This window comes from Lycorma delicatula, chromosome 11, assembly GCF_047948215.1.
Source record: "Lycorma delicatula isolate Av1 chromosome 11, ASM4794821v1, whole genome shotgun sequence".
NCBI classification, from domain to species: Eukaryota; Metazoa; Arthropoda; class Insecta; order Hemiptera; family Fulgoridae; genus Lycorma; species Lycorma delicatula.
Genome location: NC_134465.1, coordinates 3,721,217 through 3,740,516, shown reverse-complemented (window position 1 = coordinate 3,740,516; position 19,300 = coordinate 3,721,217). Strand labels below are relative to the sequence as shown.

At 28.0% G+C, this 19,300-nt stretch overlaps 2 protein-coding genes across 2 annotated transcripts in view; both read right to left on the bottom strand.

The window, feature by feature from the left end:
• Positions 1 to 9,443, bottom strand: part of LOC142332443 (arylalkylamine N-acetyltransferase-like 2) — a 45,805-nt gene extending 36,362 nt beyond the window's left edge. The window contains exon 1 of the mRNA XM_075378888.1: positions 9,393 to 9,443. Coding sequence (XP_075235003.1) covers positions 9,393 to 9,443 — 51 coding nt within the window. The remainder of the gene's footprint in view (positions 1 to 9,392) is intronic.
• Positions 9,444 to 14,652: 5,209 nt separating this feature from the next.
• Positions 14,653 to 19,300, bottom strand: part of Gycalpha99B (guanylate cyclase 1 soluble subunit alpha 2) — a 426,360-nt gene continuing 421,712 nt past the window's right edge. The window contains exon 12 of the mRNA XM_075378887.1: positions 14,653 to 14,985. Coding sequence (XP_075235002.1) covers positions 14,784 to 14,985 — 202 coding nt within the window. The 3' untranslated portion in view covers positions 14,653 to 14,783. The remainder of the gene's footprint in view (positions 14,986 to 19,300) is intronic.

Sequence of the window (19,300 nt, the reverse complement as noted above, 5' to 3'; positions counted from 1 at the left end):
TTTTAATTATTCTAGTTTGGTGGTTTATTTTAAACTTTTAATCACTTCAATATAAAGCATTAGAAAATAATCATCTTTAAAAGAACTTGAAGAAGTGTAATTTTATCTGTAGTGATACATCTGTAATTAAAAAAATATATAAAATAAATTATTGTAAAAATAAAATTAAATCAAATTAAAATTTCTGACAACCGTTACTATTTTTCTTTCTATATATAATAGTTTTCAATCTCTTTCAATTGTGATGACTATAATAATTAGAGAATTTATGATAATTATACGTTAATACAGCCATAATGATGAGCTATTATTATATAACAGAAACTGAGATTATAAAATAATAAAATATGTGGGGGAGAGGGGAAATAAACAACAAAATAAGGTTTCAGGTTAGGCCAGTGAGACTGGAATAGATTAGGTTAGGTTAAGTTAGTAACAAAACATTATTTATAATAGATTTAGGATAAGTAAGGTATTAATAAATTAATTAAATATAATTATATTGCTATAGAATAAACCATAATATATAACAACAATTGAGTAATTAATAACATTATAATAATTAAATTATTTAATTATGTGACAAACAATTAACTTTAGCAAGTTATACACATAGTAAGTGATAACAGAAGTTTATTTTTTATGCTGTTGTTTTATTTAAAATATTTTTCCAAGTATTTATTATATATATTTATAAATCACAATTCATAAAGCACTATAATAACTAACATGAACAAGTGTAACAAATGCAATGTATTTTGATGAATTTCTTAAAATAATTTTTTATCTACATATAACATTTACGTACATAGGCTATTTTTTATTCTTTTTACTTATATACATAAACTACTTACTCATGCATTATTATAAGAACACATCTTAAGCATATAGTTTTTCAGAATATTATATAATAACGTAAATTTACAAAGTATGATTATGAAATAAAAATTATACCTTTGTGTAGAGATTATGTTTATTAAATAATTTATAATTTTATTATTGTAATCTCACAACTATTGTTAGTTTATATAAAACATATTATAGGAAAAAAAATTGGTTTTATGAAAATTTGGCTTGACACACAATTTTCCATCAAAAAGAAATAAAATTATGAGTATTCGTTTAATCATATAACGAAGAAGTTATTTTGTTATTTTAATTACACTATAACAATAAATAAGTAGTTTATTCATAGTAAATAGATCATAAATCAGATCATTAATAATAAATATGCTATTCCTATATATGCATTAAAAAAACTTTACCATTTGCATAAATGAATCAAGGGAATTACAGCAAGGGTAAAACAATGAAAAAAAAAGAAGTAATTGCGGTTATACATACAAAAATAATAATTGTACAGTAGACTCCCAACTGTCCAGCCTAATGTGATGAGAGGACAGGCTGAATAACAAAAAAGCTGGATAGGCCGAAGTTCTATAAATAAACACTTCCTGCCCCACTCGTACCATTAGAAACATCCTTTTTATACCAAAACTCACTCTTATTCATAATCTTTGACCTCTTAGTAAAGGCCAGTACTTTGTAAATGTTTATTATGCATTATACTTGTTTTAAAAATTTATTACAGAAAAACGAAGTCCAAAAAATAAAAATATTGTACACATTTTAAATTAAATTTTATAATGTCTAACTTAATTGCAGGAAACAAAAAAATCATAAATCTAAAAATAGCTTTTTCTAATGATCTAACCATCCTGTCTTCATAGGGGAAGATACCCTCTATGTGACAGTTTCAGTCACCTTGCCATCCCCTCCATACCTACCCTTTATGGGCTTAACTGAAGGTCATCTTCAATACCTCGGCATTGACATCTTTCAGTCTAGCCTCAGCCAGGTTGCCACCGATGTGAATTCCACAAGTGACATTCTCTTTGGTGTACTATTATCATGAACTCATAAACAAAACACATCATTCCAAGTCTTAAATAAGACTGAATGGACTACAAGGTAACAAAGGAACTGAGTTACCTATCTGAAATAGATAAAAGAGAGTTCAGCACGCAACACAAGATATAAAACAAAAAGCATGAAACAAGAACACTAAAACACAATAACAGTAACAACACTAACACTAAATACAAAACATTAATAATATAACACAACAACAATAAAACTTGTAGTGGAAAAACCAAAGCAGAACCCTAAACCCCCTCAGTAATCCTTTCCTTTGCAAGTTTTAAATTTTCCACAATTGCCCATTTGGCCCAGTTCCTCCAATTAGCACGATGATCTACTGCTGAATTGATGATATTAAGCCAGCAGTTAATTTTGAATCTTCTCCTTCTACTTATCATTTAAATTATAATCTTTTCCTGCAGTACTGGCCAAGCAACAGGCCAGCTTTATCCTCTTAAGTGCTCAAACCATAAAAATAAAGCTTCCTCAACTTCTTTATGGTTACCTTTCAGGATAATTTTTCTTTCTTTCATTCCACTTTCACTAAATTAAGCAGCACACCACTTCTCAATTTCTGCTTGATTTTTCTTCCCGATCTTAACTCTGAAACAATAGTTTTTGCAATAAACTAGTCAGTTAAGAGCGCATTGTTTCTCCTCTATAGTCACTACAACCTTTTTTCATTTATCCATTAACCCGTTTTATAATCTTTAATAAAAAAAAACAACAAAGCATACCAAACAAAAATTACTAATGTAACCAGGAACTGTGGTGAACGTATTCTGCACTTGTTGACATCTGATACAAAACTGATGTAGTGAAGAGCAGACAGCAGGGTGGAGGAAATCCACGCTTTGCATATCTCAACTTGTGTTATGCACATGGCACATAGAAGGACTGCAGCAAATACCTGCTTGTAATGACTTGGCAAAATAAATTATTCCTTATTTTATTACAGAGAATTATTATTTTTTAATCAGGTCAGATAATACGGAGACCAAACAGTAGTGAGCCAACTAGTTGGGAATCTACTGTATTTTATTATTAAGTAGAAGTAAATACATAAATAAAATCAGTAATATACGAGGTGCTACCCAAAAGTTTGGGGAATTTGAATTTCGCACGCGAACCATTGCTGGTACAATCTGCTGCCGTTAGATGTGGCTAACAGTACTCTTTGTGAATCAGTGTTTCAACAGCTGTGACGGTGAGAGGCTGCATTGTTGACTTTTGTGCGGTTGTGTAACGTTGTGTTCTACTGCTTCGGTGAAGTTCTACATGGCAGATTTTAAAGAGCAAAGAACCTGTATCAAATTTTGCTTCAAGCTTAAAAAAAGTGGTGCAGAAACCCATCGCATGCTTGTGGAAGCATTTGGTGACAATGCTATGAGTACAAGTAAAACTTTTTTGTGATACAAACGATTCAAAGATGGATGAACGACAGTCGATGATGATGAGTGTTCAGGAAGACCATCAAGTCCAACACTGGAAAACATCGTGAAAGTGCGAGAGGCTATTGTTGAAGAGGAGATTCAGGAAGAAATGCAGAACGTGCTTTGAACATTTACACCTGCACACTTCCAGGGATGCATGGAATCATGGGAAAAACGCTGGGATCACTGTATCAATGCCCAAGGGGATTACTTTGAAGGAGACTTATAAATTATGGTAAACTATTTTATTTTTATGGTAAAATTCCCTGAACTTTTGGGTAGCACCTTGTATTCTCTATCATGAACTGATGTATAACAAATTTACAATAATTGTTTAATTTTACATACAAAATTACATTTTTATAGTTTTATAAAATTTTAAAACAATTTAAAATCAGGTACTTGTATATTTCCTGTTTTTTTTTTTTTTAATTTAAAATTAAATAAATCAAATATACACCTCTACAAAAAGGTATATTAAAAAAAAAGTTTCTTTAAATGATAAATAACAGTCTGTTAGAAATAAGAACATGTTTCTAATACATAAATACTTATTAAATTAGACATACACACAATTGATAAATCAATTACAGCAAACCAACAATTATTTAAATTTACAACAACTTACAACATCAAAGTTTGCAGTCAACTTAAAATTTTTATTAAATAAATTTAATAATATTTACACTAAAAGAAAATAATTATTTAGAAAAAAAATCAATAAATAGTTTATGACATGTACACGTAATACATAACAACAGAAACCATATTTATTATATGATTATCCATATTAGTACAACACAGCATTAATTATAATATATAATTGTAAAAAACACAGTTTTTAATTAGTTATTTAATAATATATACATTTATAGTATCTTTATTTTAAATACAAAGTACAAATTAGTATTTTTTAAAATTTATTAGTAGTTTAGTTCAGCACCACTTAAATCTATAATAATAATAATCGTTTATTTACAAATAAAGTTTAATTAAATAAATAAACAAAGTTTTGTTATGTACAGCAAATACAGGATGGAACAAATAAAAGCAGCCCTGTTACTATATAAAAGTTGATTTAATTTTAAATATGTTTATTACAATTAATTTTATAGAGCTTTTACTGGAAATTCAAGAGTATATTACCTTACATTACATGTGGGAAAAAATTGTCACCAGAATATGGATATAAGACTATGCAGTGTAGCATATTCATAAAAAAAAAAACTGGATTTCAACAACAGAAATTTTGTGTATAGTATTAATGACTTCTTCTAAATAAAAATATGTAAATAAAATGAAAGGTGTAAATGAAATGATTGAGGCAGTCATAACTTTGTATTGGTAACCTTCTCAGTGGTGAAAATTCTAAGTATATGAACTAATGTCCTTAAGATTTACGACATGTTCCATCTTCTTGTAAAAGCTCAAACAGTATGAGTTAATCAACATACTCATAAAAAAAAATGTAGATGTATATATCAATATTTATTGCAGCAACAAAAAAATATTGAACCCAACAATTTGTTCTGCTAAAACTATCAGCAAATGCTGATTTTACAGTTACAGTGTAGTCTCTGCTCAAAGATATATCGGTTAACAATTCACTAATCTTGGAAATTAACATACTCAAAAGGTAGAATCATGATTAAAAGAACAGAAGAAAAGAAAAAGGACCCCACATTCCATGTTCTTGGTACTTTTTTAAACCACAGTACCCCAGCCATGTGATTGGTTTTCTGCCAATCATATTAACCATTTGTCTACAATTATTTGTTAACAGAAGGTTGTTTGTTGTGATGTAATTTTAAGGCTATGGAGCAATCTTTGGCAAGATATATATTATACAATGACTTCTGAAAAAATGAAAGACAAACATTTCCTGCGCTTGGAAACTTTAAACATTTAACTTACAAATTAACTTTAAGAAATATATACTACAGCAGGCTCCTTTTATGTGGGCCAACCTGTTTTTAAGTAAGTCTAGAATATATTAATAATAAGAAAAATATTTAAGAGGATATTTAATTTCACGGTATATATATGTATGATAATAAGAATAATTTAAATATGTTATTTAAACATAAAAATAGAATTATAAAATTCAAAAACAATAATTGTAATTTTATAAAAAAAATACAACCATAATTTTTTTTTTTTAATAGTATAGTCTCAATAATCTAATTTATTTAGGATTAATAAAAAAAAAAAACATTATTAGGCTCAATTAATATAAGCTAAATTTTCCAATGATCTGGATATATTTAAGTTTAAAACTCAATAAGAATAAAATCTGAAATTCTCCATTATCCTGCCCGCTTCTGATTACACTAAGAGATGGTATTAAATTACCTGATTCATTTGGACAAGTGGTGACACTGGAAGTAGATATATGCAGGACTATAATTAATTCTTTCATGCAGACTGTTATAGTTTGAAATTTATTAAGTAAAATTTAGATTTTATAAAGTAATAATGAGTAAACTGTAAACAGCCCACCAGGTTGGTCCAGCAGTTAACTTGTCATTGCGATTTCAGTGATTTTGAAAGACAGTTACTTTTATACAGATTTGAATACTAGATCGTGGATACCGGTGTTGTTTGGTGGTTGGGTTTCAATTAACCACACACCTCAGGAACAGTCGTCCTGAGTCTGTACAAGACTACATATCATTTACATTCATACATATCATCCTCATTCATCCTCTGAAGTAATACTTTACAGTTATTCCAGAGGCTAAACAGAAAAGAAATTTCAATGCCTAAAATAAAAGTTTAAAAATATTGTTTAGTATAAATAATGATGAATATGTAAATTTAAAAAAAAAAATTAAAATAAACTTTATTATTATTTAATAAAGTGATATTAATAAAATGGGAGAAATAATTTAAGTTAATGGTTCAGACAAAGAAGCCAATCAAACAAGAACGAGAGAAAAATGGACTGGCCTACCAACTAATAAAATACCGGCGATTCAAAAAGGACTTCATAACTTTAAAAGCATATAAAAACTTATTTAGATAACTTACAGATTCGGTTGAGGTATCATTTCATAGCAAAACACATCAAGTTTTGACTCATGCAGTTCATTAGTATCAAATTCGACCACCAGCGCTGTCACCAGTGTTGTTAAAGATACATTTACTGGTGTAGAATGTGTTCGCTGTGTCTTGATTTCATGATTTGCATTTAGCAATTGCAGTTCAACATAATTTTCATAGAGAGTACAGTAGGAAGCCTAGTAGAGGTACAGTTTACTCTTGGCACCAAACTTTCATTGAGATAGGTTTTGTTAAACAAACAAAATCACCAGGATGCCCATACGTCCCATACGTTGTGCGATACAAATATCATTTTGGTGTACTACATTGACTTATGGTAATATTTTATTTGTTGATTATACGTTCTTGCAGTATGAGAGAAGAATTCCTGTCTAAAAAAAAAAGAAGGAATTCAAGATTTATACATTAAATCAGTGGTTCCCAAATTTCTCCAAGTCGCAGCACCCTTTCTGAGTCATGGCGCCTTATTCAATTAAAATTTTTCAATGGCGCCCTATCCTAAGTAAAAGTATGATTACTCGTAAATAAGTGATAAAAATAAATAAAACTCATGTATCTTCATTATCTTTTACTTTATTAACATTAAATTAATAATTATAAATGTCTTGGCTCAATTAATTATGAAACTTTTTACAATATTCCATAACGTCCCTATGAAGAGGCTGTGGCTTCCCAGGGTGTCATGGCGCATAGTTGGGAAATCACTGCATTAAATGATACAAATTGTGACACTTAATATTATAATCATATTAATATAATATTTTTTCACAATATAGTTAAATTTTTGTTATTCATTTAAAATTTCTAATAATTTTAATTTTTGATAAATGTAGATTTACAATACTTAAAATAATTGAGACTGTACTATATCATTAATTATAATTAAAAGAAATAAAACAAGAAGTTAAATGGTCCCATGTATTACATATTTCAGTGATTAAAGCATTATTATAAATAAATGGTCCTCTACTTTTATACAGTCAAATTCAGTGTTCTACTTAAATTATAATGAATTTTAAAAAGTGCACATTATTTCTAACTTAAAACACAAAAGTATGTTCTCTAACATATATCACCAAAAACTAATATAATATATTTGCTTAAAGTTTATTGCATAGTTAACATTTTTTTCAATCGATTGTCTATAAGTTAATCATTAACAATAAATTTTTAGTTAAATTTTTTAGTGTTAAACAATACGAGTCTATAATCTACATTATGGGCACATGTAGTATAATCTCTATCCTGTATATTATCAAAATTCTGATCGATATCTTTTACTAAATTTGAGTAAAATGTACATCAAAATGTATTTGTGAAATACATTAAATAATTATGAAATACATTACAAATTATTTGTAGTAAACATTAGGAAAATGCTTCAATATTATTCAACTGATTAGCTATAAATTGTGAAGTTTAGGTTCTTCAAAAATACTGTTTGTTAAAATTGATAATTTTTTAAATAAATACTAAGGTTTTTGCTAAAAATGCTAATATTTATTTAATAATTATCTAAATTTTTTCATTACGACAAGAGTAATGTTTATATGAAAATAGTTTTATAACATTGATTTAAATTTGTTTTCTATCGTTACACAGTTTCTAGTAGCTCTACCCTTCTCTTCTGGTACACTGTTGCCAAGTTTTGAAACTTAAAACTTTTGTGAAGGTGAGTTTATAGAAAATCATGTTTTAATTTTTGTAGAGTGTGAATATTACAAAAATTATCAGAATATGCCAAAATTGAATTTTAAAAATATCACAAGTTATTATATTTGATGTATTTTTTCAAATAGTATGTGTTTTAATGTAATACAATGAAGACAGCAATACCATAGTAAAAGGTCTGAAATTGAAAGTAGTATAATGAAAAAAACTGTAATAAACAACGTTTTTTTTTTATAAGAGGTCAATGTTTGACATTAAAAAACTTACTCTATATGAAACTTCATTGTTACATTAGATATGAAACTGATGAGTTTTTTAACTTGATACTACAAAAATATGTATGAACAAGTATCCATTTTTAAAAATTTAATTTAGATCTTGTAATTAATAATTAATAAACTAATAAAAAACATCTACTAAGACACTAAAATAGCATATTAATATAAATTTACTATTTTATATAATAACTTACCTGAATCAATGGATTCTTCATCATTGGTTATAAAATCAGTAAATACCTTACCATTGTTACAAGTAAAATCTAAGAGTTATCATGACCAGCCGAATTAAGTAATAATTATAAGCTAGCTATTAGAATGTATATGCTAATTTAAATAGTTTATTATGTTCAAAATTTATAGATCCATTCGTAAGTGCATAATTTAAGTTTATATTTATAAATATGATACTTTTCCAAAACATCAAGTTTATTAATACTATTGATTATTTTTAATATTTGTACGTATACTCTGTGTTTGATATTGCATATTCATGTGTAGTAAGATGATAAGTAACGTATGAAAAATTATTTTTCTTTTTCTTTTAAATGTTGTGGAAATAGAAAAAAAACAGTACAGCAGTATATACCAATTATTAAATCTGATTTAACTTCTTACTATTTGGAATTTTATTTCTAAGTATTAAAGTTAACATAAACAACATTATTAAATTACAAAATGATTAAAATGTTTTGTAATCTTACATCATTAATAAAAAATAAAGCTTAATAAACAAAATCAAAATGAGATAAGTAACAAAAGCATCAGAGAAAAAAATCAAAATAATGACTACCTTTTATGGTATGTAAAATTAAAAAATATGTACTTTAATGACTCTAATTCAGTAAATTTTTTGAAAAGATTTTTATATTTTGGTCAACCACTTCCCTTTCATTACCTGGGGTTCTAAAAATTTGGCACACACTAGCAGTTCTGTTAGCGGGCTTCCTTCACTACTTTCTTGCATAAAATATTGTTGACATCTTTCAATGAATTTTTATGCATCTTGCGTGGATATGCAATTTACTTCAAGTTTGTCTTCATCATCTTCAACTTCATCCAGTTTTTGAGTAATCATTTTGATTATTTCATTATCACCCCCACACAATTTGAAACTGTGCAGACTAGTACATACAAAATGTTAGTGGTTAAGGAAAAGTTACCTTCCTCCCTATAGCATTTAAAACAACTTACATCTCTTATAACGACTTATAGAATTAAACAACTTACATCACTAATAAAACTGTTATTTTAGTTGTAAAAAAAAGAAGCAAGCAAAGTAGTGGGCCATATAAGTGGCATTTCGGGCTGTTAAACCAATGTAACTTTTCATATATTATACAAACATGTTTCTGCTTTTACAAAATCGCCCAAATTAAACAACAGCTGCTCTGAATAACCGCTGGTCCTATTAATCAGAATTCACTTTATATATATTTTATTAATTTATTTAAATTAAATTTTTATATTTTTAAATAATTATGTAATATAAACTTATTCAGCCACTCCACAAAGTACAGAATTAAAGAACACTCTTCTTACCTTACTCTTATCTTATCACTCTTATCTTCAGTTAAAATGAATGTATTGACTAGTCCATAATATTAAAATTACAATAACCAGATAACTTTGCTGACTTAATTAACAAAGCAACTAACTTTCAACATATACATAAACCAAAAATTAAAAACTTATTCATAACCCATTACCAACTACCAACTTTATATAAACTTTCAGCTTATAAGAGCATGATTCATAGGTCCATAGGCTTACACTTCAACTTACAGTTTACAACAGAATTTGATCACAACAGTTTACTTTACTTCCTCGATATCATCATATTAAAATAAACAATAGATACTCTTTTAAAATATATAAAAAAAATCTATTATAACTTTCCTAATACAGCACATAGTCACCTTATATAGCACAAACATGAAGCTTTCTCATAGGTTATATCACCAAATCCATATACCATTATGAGCCAATTACTATGCTGAAGAACTCAATGCAGTAATATATACAATAAAGGTTACTGATACATCTATTCATACTTATAGAAAACATTATGAAATGCAGAACAAAATCAAACTACGTTAAGCAAAAGAAGATACATACTTCTCATGTTCATAAAAAATAACCATATAAAATTGTCAAAAATGTTAAAAAGTAGAGTTATCTGTTGCTTATAAAACTAAAATAAAATGTTCAAAATGATATAACAAATTAACAAAACCTACAATGACAAACACAACTAAGATTTATACAAATTAAAGTGCAATGATCACACTAACTGGTAGGTACATCTAGCAAGCTGTAAGCACTTTACAAAAAATCTATATAAGCAGTACACAAAAAGATACTCAACATTTACAAATCACCTGATAGAAATAAGACACAAATATGGGTATTAAATACAAATACAAATTTTGCACATAAAAGCTATGATTTCAATTGTTTGAATATGAAACTTACAAACACACTAAATTTGATAAATACAATTTATAAAATAAACTAACAAAATATAGATAAAATATATTATTTGATTGCATACTAAAATTATTTTCTAATGACTTAAAGATCATTAACAACAAAACTATTTGTAACCTAACTGTTAGGTTAGGTTACAAAAAATATCTTCTGGAAGGAAATTTTTTCATATAATTTAATTTTAAATCATTGAAAGTCCTAAATGATTAAATATTTATTATTATAAGTGAGCAATGAACATAGTTAAAAGAAACCTACATTGCTTGGATTCTAAATAAAGGCTGCATCTCTTTGTGTCTTTTCTGGTAGGTTGTAAATATTACTGAGTACTATATTAAGAAATGTAGAGTGTATTAATTATAAATAGATTTTTAACTTATTTCCTAGTGCAGTTAAGAGAAAAACACCTGCAATTTTATAGTATGCATATAAAGGTTTCAAGTGAAAATCATAAATTCAAACCTAAGATTCTTATGTTATATAATTTTACAGGGCTAAATCATGTATAAAAATAGAGGACTAATAATAATTACTTAATAGTAATAATTAAATTTATGATTATTCATGAACGTGTATTACATGCAATTTATAAAAGAATGAAACATTAACAATGATGAATTTTAAAAAAAAGAATAAGTGTCATTTATTTTTATTAATTTAATTAAATAACACTGTATATGGTTATGTGTAATAAACTTTATTTTCTAAATAAAAATTCCTGTTTTTAATTTAAAATTTTATATTCTTTCAATAAATAGTGTAATAGTGCAATATTTTTTTAGTTATAGTTAAATTAATATGACTGAAAAGTCATGCAACTGATATCTGATTTTTAAAACCTGTTGGATAATATTTAAATAAATATTGTTAATAGGAAAATTTTGTCCGTAAGTGTGTGTAGTGAGATTGCTAATACATAATGTATTAATTTGTTTATTACACAAGCACCATTAAATGTGCAGGAAATACAGATGTTTCTCACATAGTCTAAGCATGATTTGTTGTTTGTGTTTATATTGAAAAAGACTTTTCAAATGTTTATCCAGACGACACAGTGACACACATATGCCCACACAGATTTACTATTTGGTTTTTAGGAGATAGGAAGTGCTAACAACCATATCCATTTTGAGTGTTCAAATAAAATAGACTGATGAAAGTTTGTTACAAATCCAGGCAAAACTGATGGAGTCACCAAAGATTTTTCTAATGATGTCAAGTGCCTTACAAAAATTTTCAGAAAGTAACAAAACAATAGATTGTCCATGTACACTGGATTCATATAATTTAAGTATTATAAGGCTTAGGTGAGGTAAAATGAGTGAATTATTACTTGTGGGTTATCTGCATTATTATAAAAATAATGTGTTTCAGATAAAATTTATTTTACTGGCAAAATATGATTTCTCTGTAACAAAACTTAATTATATTACTTCTCTAACTTTTAAACTAAGTTTGGTTTTGGAGAAAATAAAAGCAAACAGTGAATAGTGTACAGTTTTGGGATCAGAAATATGTCAGTGTTTGAAAATGTCTGTAGTTTAGAGAGGGGAGAGGGTTGAAAAACCATCTTATAGTTTTGTGATGAAATTTTACTTGCATTATCTTTAACATTATTCTGCAAATAAATTATCATATAATGAAATAACTAATAGGAAAAACAATATGTCTACAATGCATAATATGAAATACACTACAGTAAAATAAAATTGTTCTTTTATGGCTGATACATGTTTATATCACTCAGTTTTATTACTCTCAAAAAATAGAAAAAAAAAAACATGAGTTTAAAATTACATGTATACATTCTGTCAATTAATATAATTCATTTCAACATAAAACAAATTAAAAATGATGCTAATAAAATATAGATGATTATTTTTTTAAATAAAAATTACTGTATCTGAAATAAAGTTTTCTTTTGTTGTTGGACTTGCCAGATAAGATATTTTTCTAAATGAGAAATTAAATATTATGCCTCCTTGAAATTGGGTCACACTTTTTATTCCAGTAACTACTTTATAGGTGTGACATACTGCACTGGTTCAGTTCATGATACAATATTTGGTATCTGTTATCATGATTTTTTTCCAGAAACTCCCATTACTATTATTGTTTTATTATGAAGGATTGGTACAAAATCTAGAATAACTGTGCTTTCTTTCATAGAGACATTTTCATCATAATTAGTTTATTCTTTTAAATGGATATTTATCTTTTTTTTCATTAACAGTGAATAGCTTCTTTTTAAATAAACTTTATTTAAACTTTAATTAAATAAACAAAAATCAACTACAGTATGCAAATGGTGATGAATCTAACAAGACTCATATTATTCTCTAAGTTTCTGTAGATATAGAATGCTTTCACATAAACAAGAACATGCTATTAAAAACATAGAAATGTAATTAGTTTATTTAAAGTACAATATATTTATGTATTGTATATAAAAATTAAATCTACAAATTATTTTTACCAATGCTTTCTCATCCTTTGTGCCAAGTGCCCATTGCTTAGAGTGCTTTGTTAATAATTTCTATTTTAAGGGCTTGAAATTGTAAAACTGTCTATTGTTTAAAGTTATCTATTAATGATATTAAACTACATATAAAGCTAGGAAATCAAAGCCTTATGAACCTAAGTTGACAGCCACTAATGATGACTAAAACTAGTTATTTTTTAATGATATGAGAAGTGTGTATGAGAAGTGACATGATGGCACAGAGGCAAATAAAACGATCAACTACCAACCACAGTAAATGCAAAGGCTACTTTTTAGAAACTACATCTTTTTGTTATTCTACAAAAAGCCATCTAAGAAGGATGATTGGTTCTGACATGAATTACTATACATTAACCATTCTGAAGAATAACAAGATCCCATGCCAATGTTATAAGAAACAATGAGAAGAGAAGAGGCTTCCCATTGCTTCCTTCATTAACAAAATGTATGGTTGCATATTAGCTTGCCAAACCCAGTGAAATGGAGCTAAAACACTTAATGAAGTTGATATCTCACAAGTGACACCTTCAATCTGTTCACTACAGACTAGCTGTTTATTGAACATTATTACTCTAAAAGAAAACAGTACTGATTGGTGTCTTGTACCTGAAATGCTTTACATGAAACACAATCATAACAAACATCAGAAAAGAGAGTGTAAAACAATAAATTAATAACCCATTCTACTGAGAAACAGTGAATTGTATAAACTGGTTCAATCAGCAGGCAATACTTTTACAAGCAGTATTCATTTACCCATTTTGAAAAAACACTTTGAGAGCCTTAACAGTAATTTCAGTAGTTGAACCTTATCATAGTTTTAGACCTTTTCTAACTTATAAACATTTTAACAATTATTAACATTGTTAAAAATGTTGATACTAGTTGAACTTATATATTTAGGATAGTATAATAGACTTATTTTTGTATTTAGACAGAAAAAGTTTCAACAGTTTTTTCACAAAACATTGTAAAATATACAATAGCATGTTACAACAGATGTATGATGGGTGCCTTTTTATCTACACTTGAAACGTATTTCTATGAAAATGTTTACAGTCACCTTGTGTACACAAGTGTATAGATCTACAATAAACCATTTTCACATTGTCTGAGGTATAAATTAAGCTTGATTTAAATTAATTCCACAGTAAGGGACATCAGTTAATTTAATTTTGGCTACTATATTTAAGTAAATTAATTTAGTTCATCTGCGTTGTGTATTATATTAAGAAAAAAATAAGTTGCAAACAATATAACAAAATATATTGATATAATGTTCCAGTATGATTAAAATACTAATTAAATTATACAGTTAGTTAAATTTTCACTATTATAAATTATCATGAAATGTTAATTACATAAATAAATTAACATATTACTAATTATGTTAATGAATTAATTAAATTAGTATGAATTCAGATTTTATGAAATAGTATTATTAAATACTCCTGTAGTAGACATTCCAGCACTAACATGGTCCGACAATGGAGAATTAACAGGAACTCCACAGTGTTTATAATCCAACAAAAAGTAGCATGTTCCTGGAATATCTGATGGAAATCCTTTAGGTAAACAACTTCTAGATCTTTCTTCAAAACTAAAACCTCCATAATCTTTTAACAACCTGTAAGAAAAAAAATAAAAAAATTAAGAAAGTGATAAATGCTTAGTAGTTTTTATCAAACAATTCTCTTATATCTGTAATTATAATTTTAAACTGTTATTTTGGAATATTTAGCAAAACTTAACAAAAAGAAACCTAAGAATTTTAAAGAAATTAAAAAAAAAATATTTCTGTGGTATACAGTACTTTTTTTATTGAAGTAATTTGATTGGTTTACTGCTATTTTCCATTTCTATGTGTTTTATGCTAATCTTTTATATCAACATAATCATAAAAACTCCGCAGTTATCTGCTTTTTTCCAATCCTTGTTTTCCTCTATAGATTTTAATTTTTACCCTATTATCACACTGGATAAATATAACCCATTAACTTAATTGGTTCCTGATTAAAATTATACTAAAAACTTCTCTCCTTTGCTGTTTGCCATAAGAACTCTTCACTTTATATTTAATAACCTACTCAATTTCAAATATTCTCCTTTAACATGTCATTTCAAAGATTTTCAAATAACATGCTCTGTTTTTCCTACTGTCCATATCTTCACAAAATAATATGTTACATTCTGTTCAAATGTCTTAAATAATATCTTTCTAATTCTTAATTTTGTGTTAGATGTTAGAAGACTTATTTTCTAGATGTGATCACTTCTTGACTATGTTTAGGCCAGTCTGCTTTTGATGTTTACATTACTTCATCAGTCATTTGTAATTTTACTTCCTAAATAGAGAAATTCTCTAAATGTGGTATATTACAAGGGTTATTTTTTTTTCAAGGTCCGATCGGTCACGAAATTAAAACCACAGTGAAAATAAAAAATTTTTTATTTGTAACAAGTACTTACACAGTTACGGTATTTCTCTACATAGTCGCCACTCTGATTTAGACATTTGTCATAGCGTGGTACCAACTTTCCACTACCCTCATCATAGAACAGAGCGGCCTGTGTTTTCAACCATGTTTCTATGCCGGTCTGCAGCTCGATGTCTGTACCAAAATGTTGTCCTCCTAGCCAGCGTTTCATGTGAGCAAAGAGGTGAAAATCGGATGGAGTCAAGTCCAGGCTGTATGGTGAGTGATCAAACACTTCCCAACGAAAACGCTGCAGGAGCTTCTTTGTTACAGCTGCAGTGTGCGGCCGATCATTGTCATGGAGAAAGACAAGATGGCAACATTCCTCTCTGCTTATTCTGAATTGCTCTTCGCAGACGTTGAACAGTCATGCAATATGAGGCTGCAGTGATGGTCGTGCCATGTTCCATGAATTCCACCAACAGGACGCCATTCTGGTCCTAGAACACAGTAGCCATACACAGTTTGCTTGAACTTCTTTGGTTTACTGGTGGAATGAGAATGCATCCACTGTTTGGATTGTTCTTTTGTTTCTTCAGTTTCAAAATGGACCCATGTCTCGTCCCCTGTGACAATTTTGTTCAAAAAATCTTCTCCTTCATTGTGGTAGCGGTGGAGAAACGTTAGGGAGGCATCCATTCTCATTGTTTTGTGATGGTCGGACAGCATCTTGGGAACCCATCTAGCACACAGTTTGCGGTACTGAAGTCTCTCACTCACAATGGTGTAGAGAGCTGACCTTGCAATTTCAGGAAACAAATCACTCAATACAGAAATTGTGACCCGACGATTTTCTCGAATTGCCTCATCCACTCGCTCAACGTGATCATCCGCTGACACTTGCTTCCTTCCCTGACCGCCTGCATCATGAACATCTCCTGCTTTAAAGTTCCTGCACCATTGTTGCACTTTGCTGTCACTCATTCAAGTTTCACCGTACACATTACTTATTTGTTGATGAATTTCAGCTTCATTACACTCCTCAGCTTGAAGAAATCAAATTACCACACGCACTTCACACTTGGCGAGAGATGCTATTGTTGTAGACATGTTTACGTGCGTGTTCAGAACTAAACGAAGTGACACAGCGTGATTGAATGCCATACTAGAGACGCTGCACAACACATATTCGCAAAGGTTCATCCGATTTTTGCGCGGGTTTTTATTTTGCGACCGATCGGACCTTGAAAAAAAATCACCCTTGTATTTTCCTTTATTTTAACATTTCGTTTTTCCTATCTTCCTTTTTATCTCATTTCTATATCTTTGTTTTACTATTATTTATTTTCAAACTGAAATTTTCTTTTAGTAATTTATCCATACCATTCAAAAATTTTTTGAAATTACATATTTATTTTCCTGGCGAATGTAGTTGTAAAGGGAAAAATATGATAATCATGTTAAAATTGGTGTATTGGGTTTTTGCAAATCTTTATGTTTTAGGATCTAACTTGTTCATCTAGACCAAACACATGAATGCATGTATGTATGTATGTACATATATATGTATCCCACTGGTCTTGGCTTTATATCTCAGGATTGACCAAACCGATTTTTTTTTCTTCAAATTTGGCTCAAATATTTCTACATATGGAGCATTAATTATAAAACCCTTATCTAAATTTGTTCATAGGGTGGGAGAGTATCGGGAAAAAACCAATTTTGATTTTCTTCATACACATTTTAGAGAAAATATTATTAAACAAAAAATATACATTCTGCTTTTTTTTCGGCTCTAACTCTTTTAATTTGTTATTAAAAGCCAGGAAAGTCATGCAGTACTTTGCCAAGATTTTTGTTTTTTCAAAAGGGCAATATCAGTGAATCTTAAAATTGTTATTTTTTTTACCATGAGTGATTACTTCATTTCCAAAGATGTTTTTTTAATTCATGTTTGCTTCATCTATATACAAGTTGAAAAGCAATTGGAACAAATTTGTCTCTATTCTTTTTGAATTAGAACTTATTTCATCTTCTAATGTAATTACAGTTACCTGATTCTTATACAGATTATATATATCCCTATAATTCAATCAAAAATGTTATTAAAAATTTTAACATTTTGTTCCAGTCTACATTATCAAACGACTACCAAAATTACAAATGCTACGTAGATGGCTTTATTTTTTTAAGCCTACATTTTAAGAGTAAGCTAACTACAAGAATGCCCTTCTTGCACCCATTCTCTTCTTATTTAAAAAAACTAGTATTCATTCGTTAGAACTTCCATCACAAATTTTATTTACCTGTAAAAAATCCTGGTGAGTATTTTTAGTAGAGGAAATGTTAGGTATTAATGTAACAGTTTGCACACTACCACATTAACACTACTGCAATAGGGGTAGTACTTTAAAGTAGAAAAATATATGTGCAATAGGTAAAATAGAAAGGAAAACAATAGAAAAGTCTTTGAGCTATAATATTATGGAGAATGAGCGAGAACATTTTTTTTTTTACTCATGAATTAATTCATTACAGAAACTTGTCTGTGGGAATATGAAAATGGATATTTTTAGCATAAAGAATGGCATGACAGACCAGGATTCAAACCTGGGATCTCAGTAGGGATGAAAGACTGAGACACTGCTACTCTGCCACAGAGGTCAGAAAATTTTCATTTTTAGTGTTTATTTTATTTGTTATAATCTTGAACATGCTATAATATACTGAGTGTTTCTAAAATGGTGGGCTGGCTATACTTTTTCAGATTCTACTTGTAAAACTAAACAAAAAGTATCCTTAGGAAAAATGCTGATTTCTCCTTCGTTCTCCCCCTGTCAGCCATTTTGTTATTTTCATATAAAAATTTATATCTCAAGTTCGGATAGAGGAATCACATTAATATTTGGTAAGCGTCTTGGTAATAAAGTTTTAAAATTAGCAAAACATCAGAAATTAAATATCTTTGCAAATTACAAAATGGCAGCCATGTTTATTTTTCAATCCATTATATCTCCGTAAATATTAGTTTTATCAAAATCTATGTTTTGCTTAAATATTAAACCCTTTATTTTGAACAAAATGACATTTTATTTTTTAAAATCGGTCAACAAATAGATGAGTTATGGCAGAAAATTGATGTTGTAATTTTATGTCTCTTTTCATGTCCTCTACTTTACGTTTAATTAGATTAAATACTAATTGTTTTTATTTATTGTTAATTCTAGTATTGTAAATTAATATCAAATTAAATAATAATTTTTTCTGAACTTGAGATATAAATTTTTATATAAAAATAACAAAATGGCCAACAGGGGGAGAATGAAGGAAAAATCATAATTTTTCCTAAGGATATTTTTTGTTTAGTTTTACAAATAGAATCCAAAAAAGTATAGCCAGCCCACCATTTTAGAATCATTCTGTATATTTCAATAAGAAAGATGATGAGATGATGGTTACATGAATGAATAAATGATATGAAAACAATTGGCCTTCAATGTGACACTCTGCCATATATAATGATTT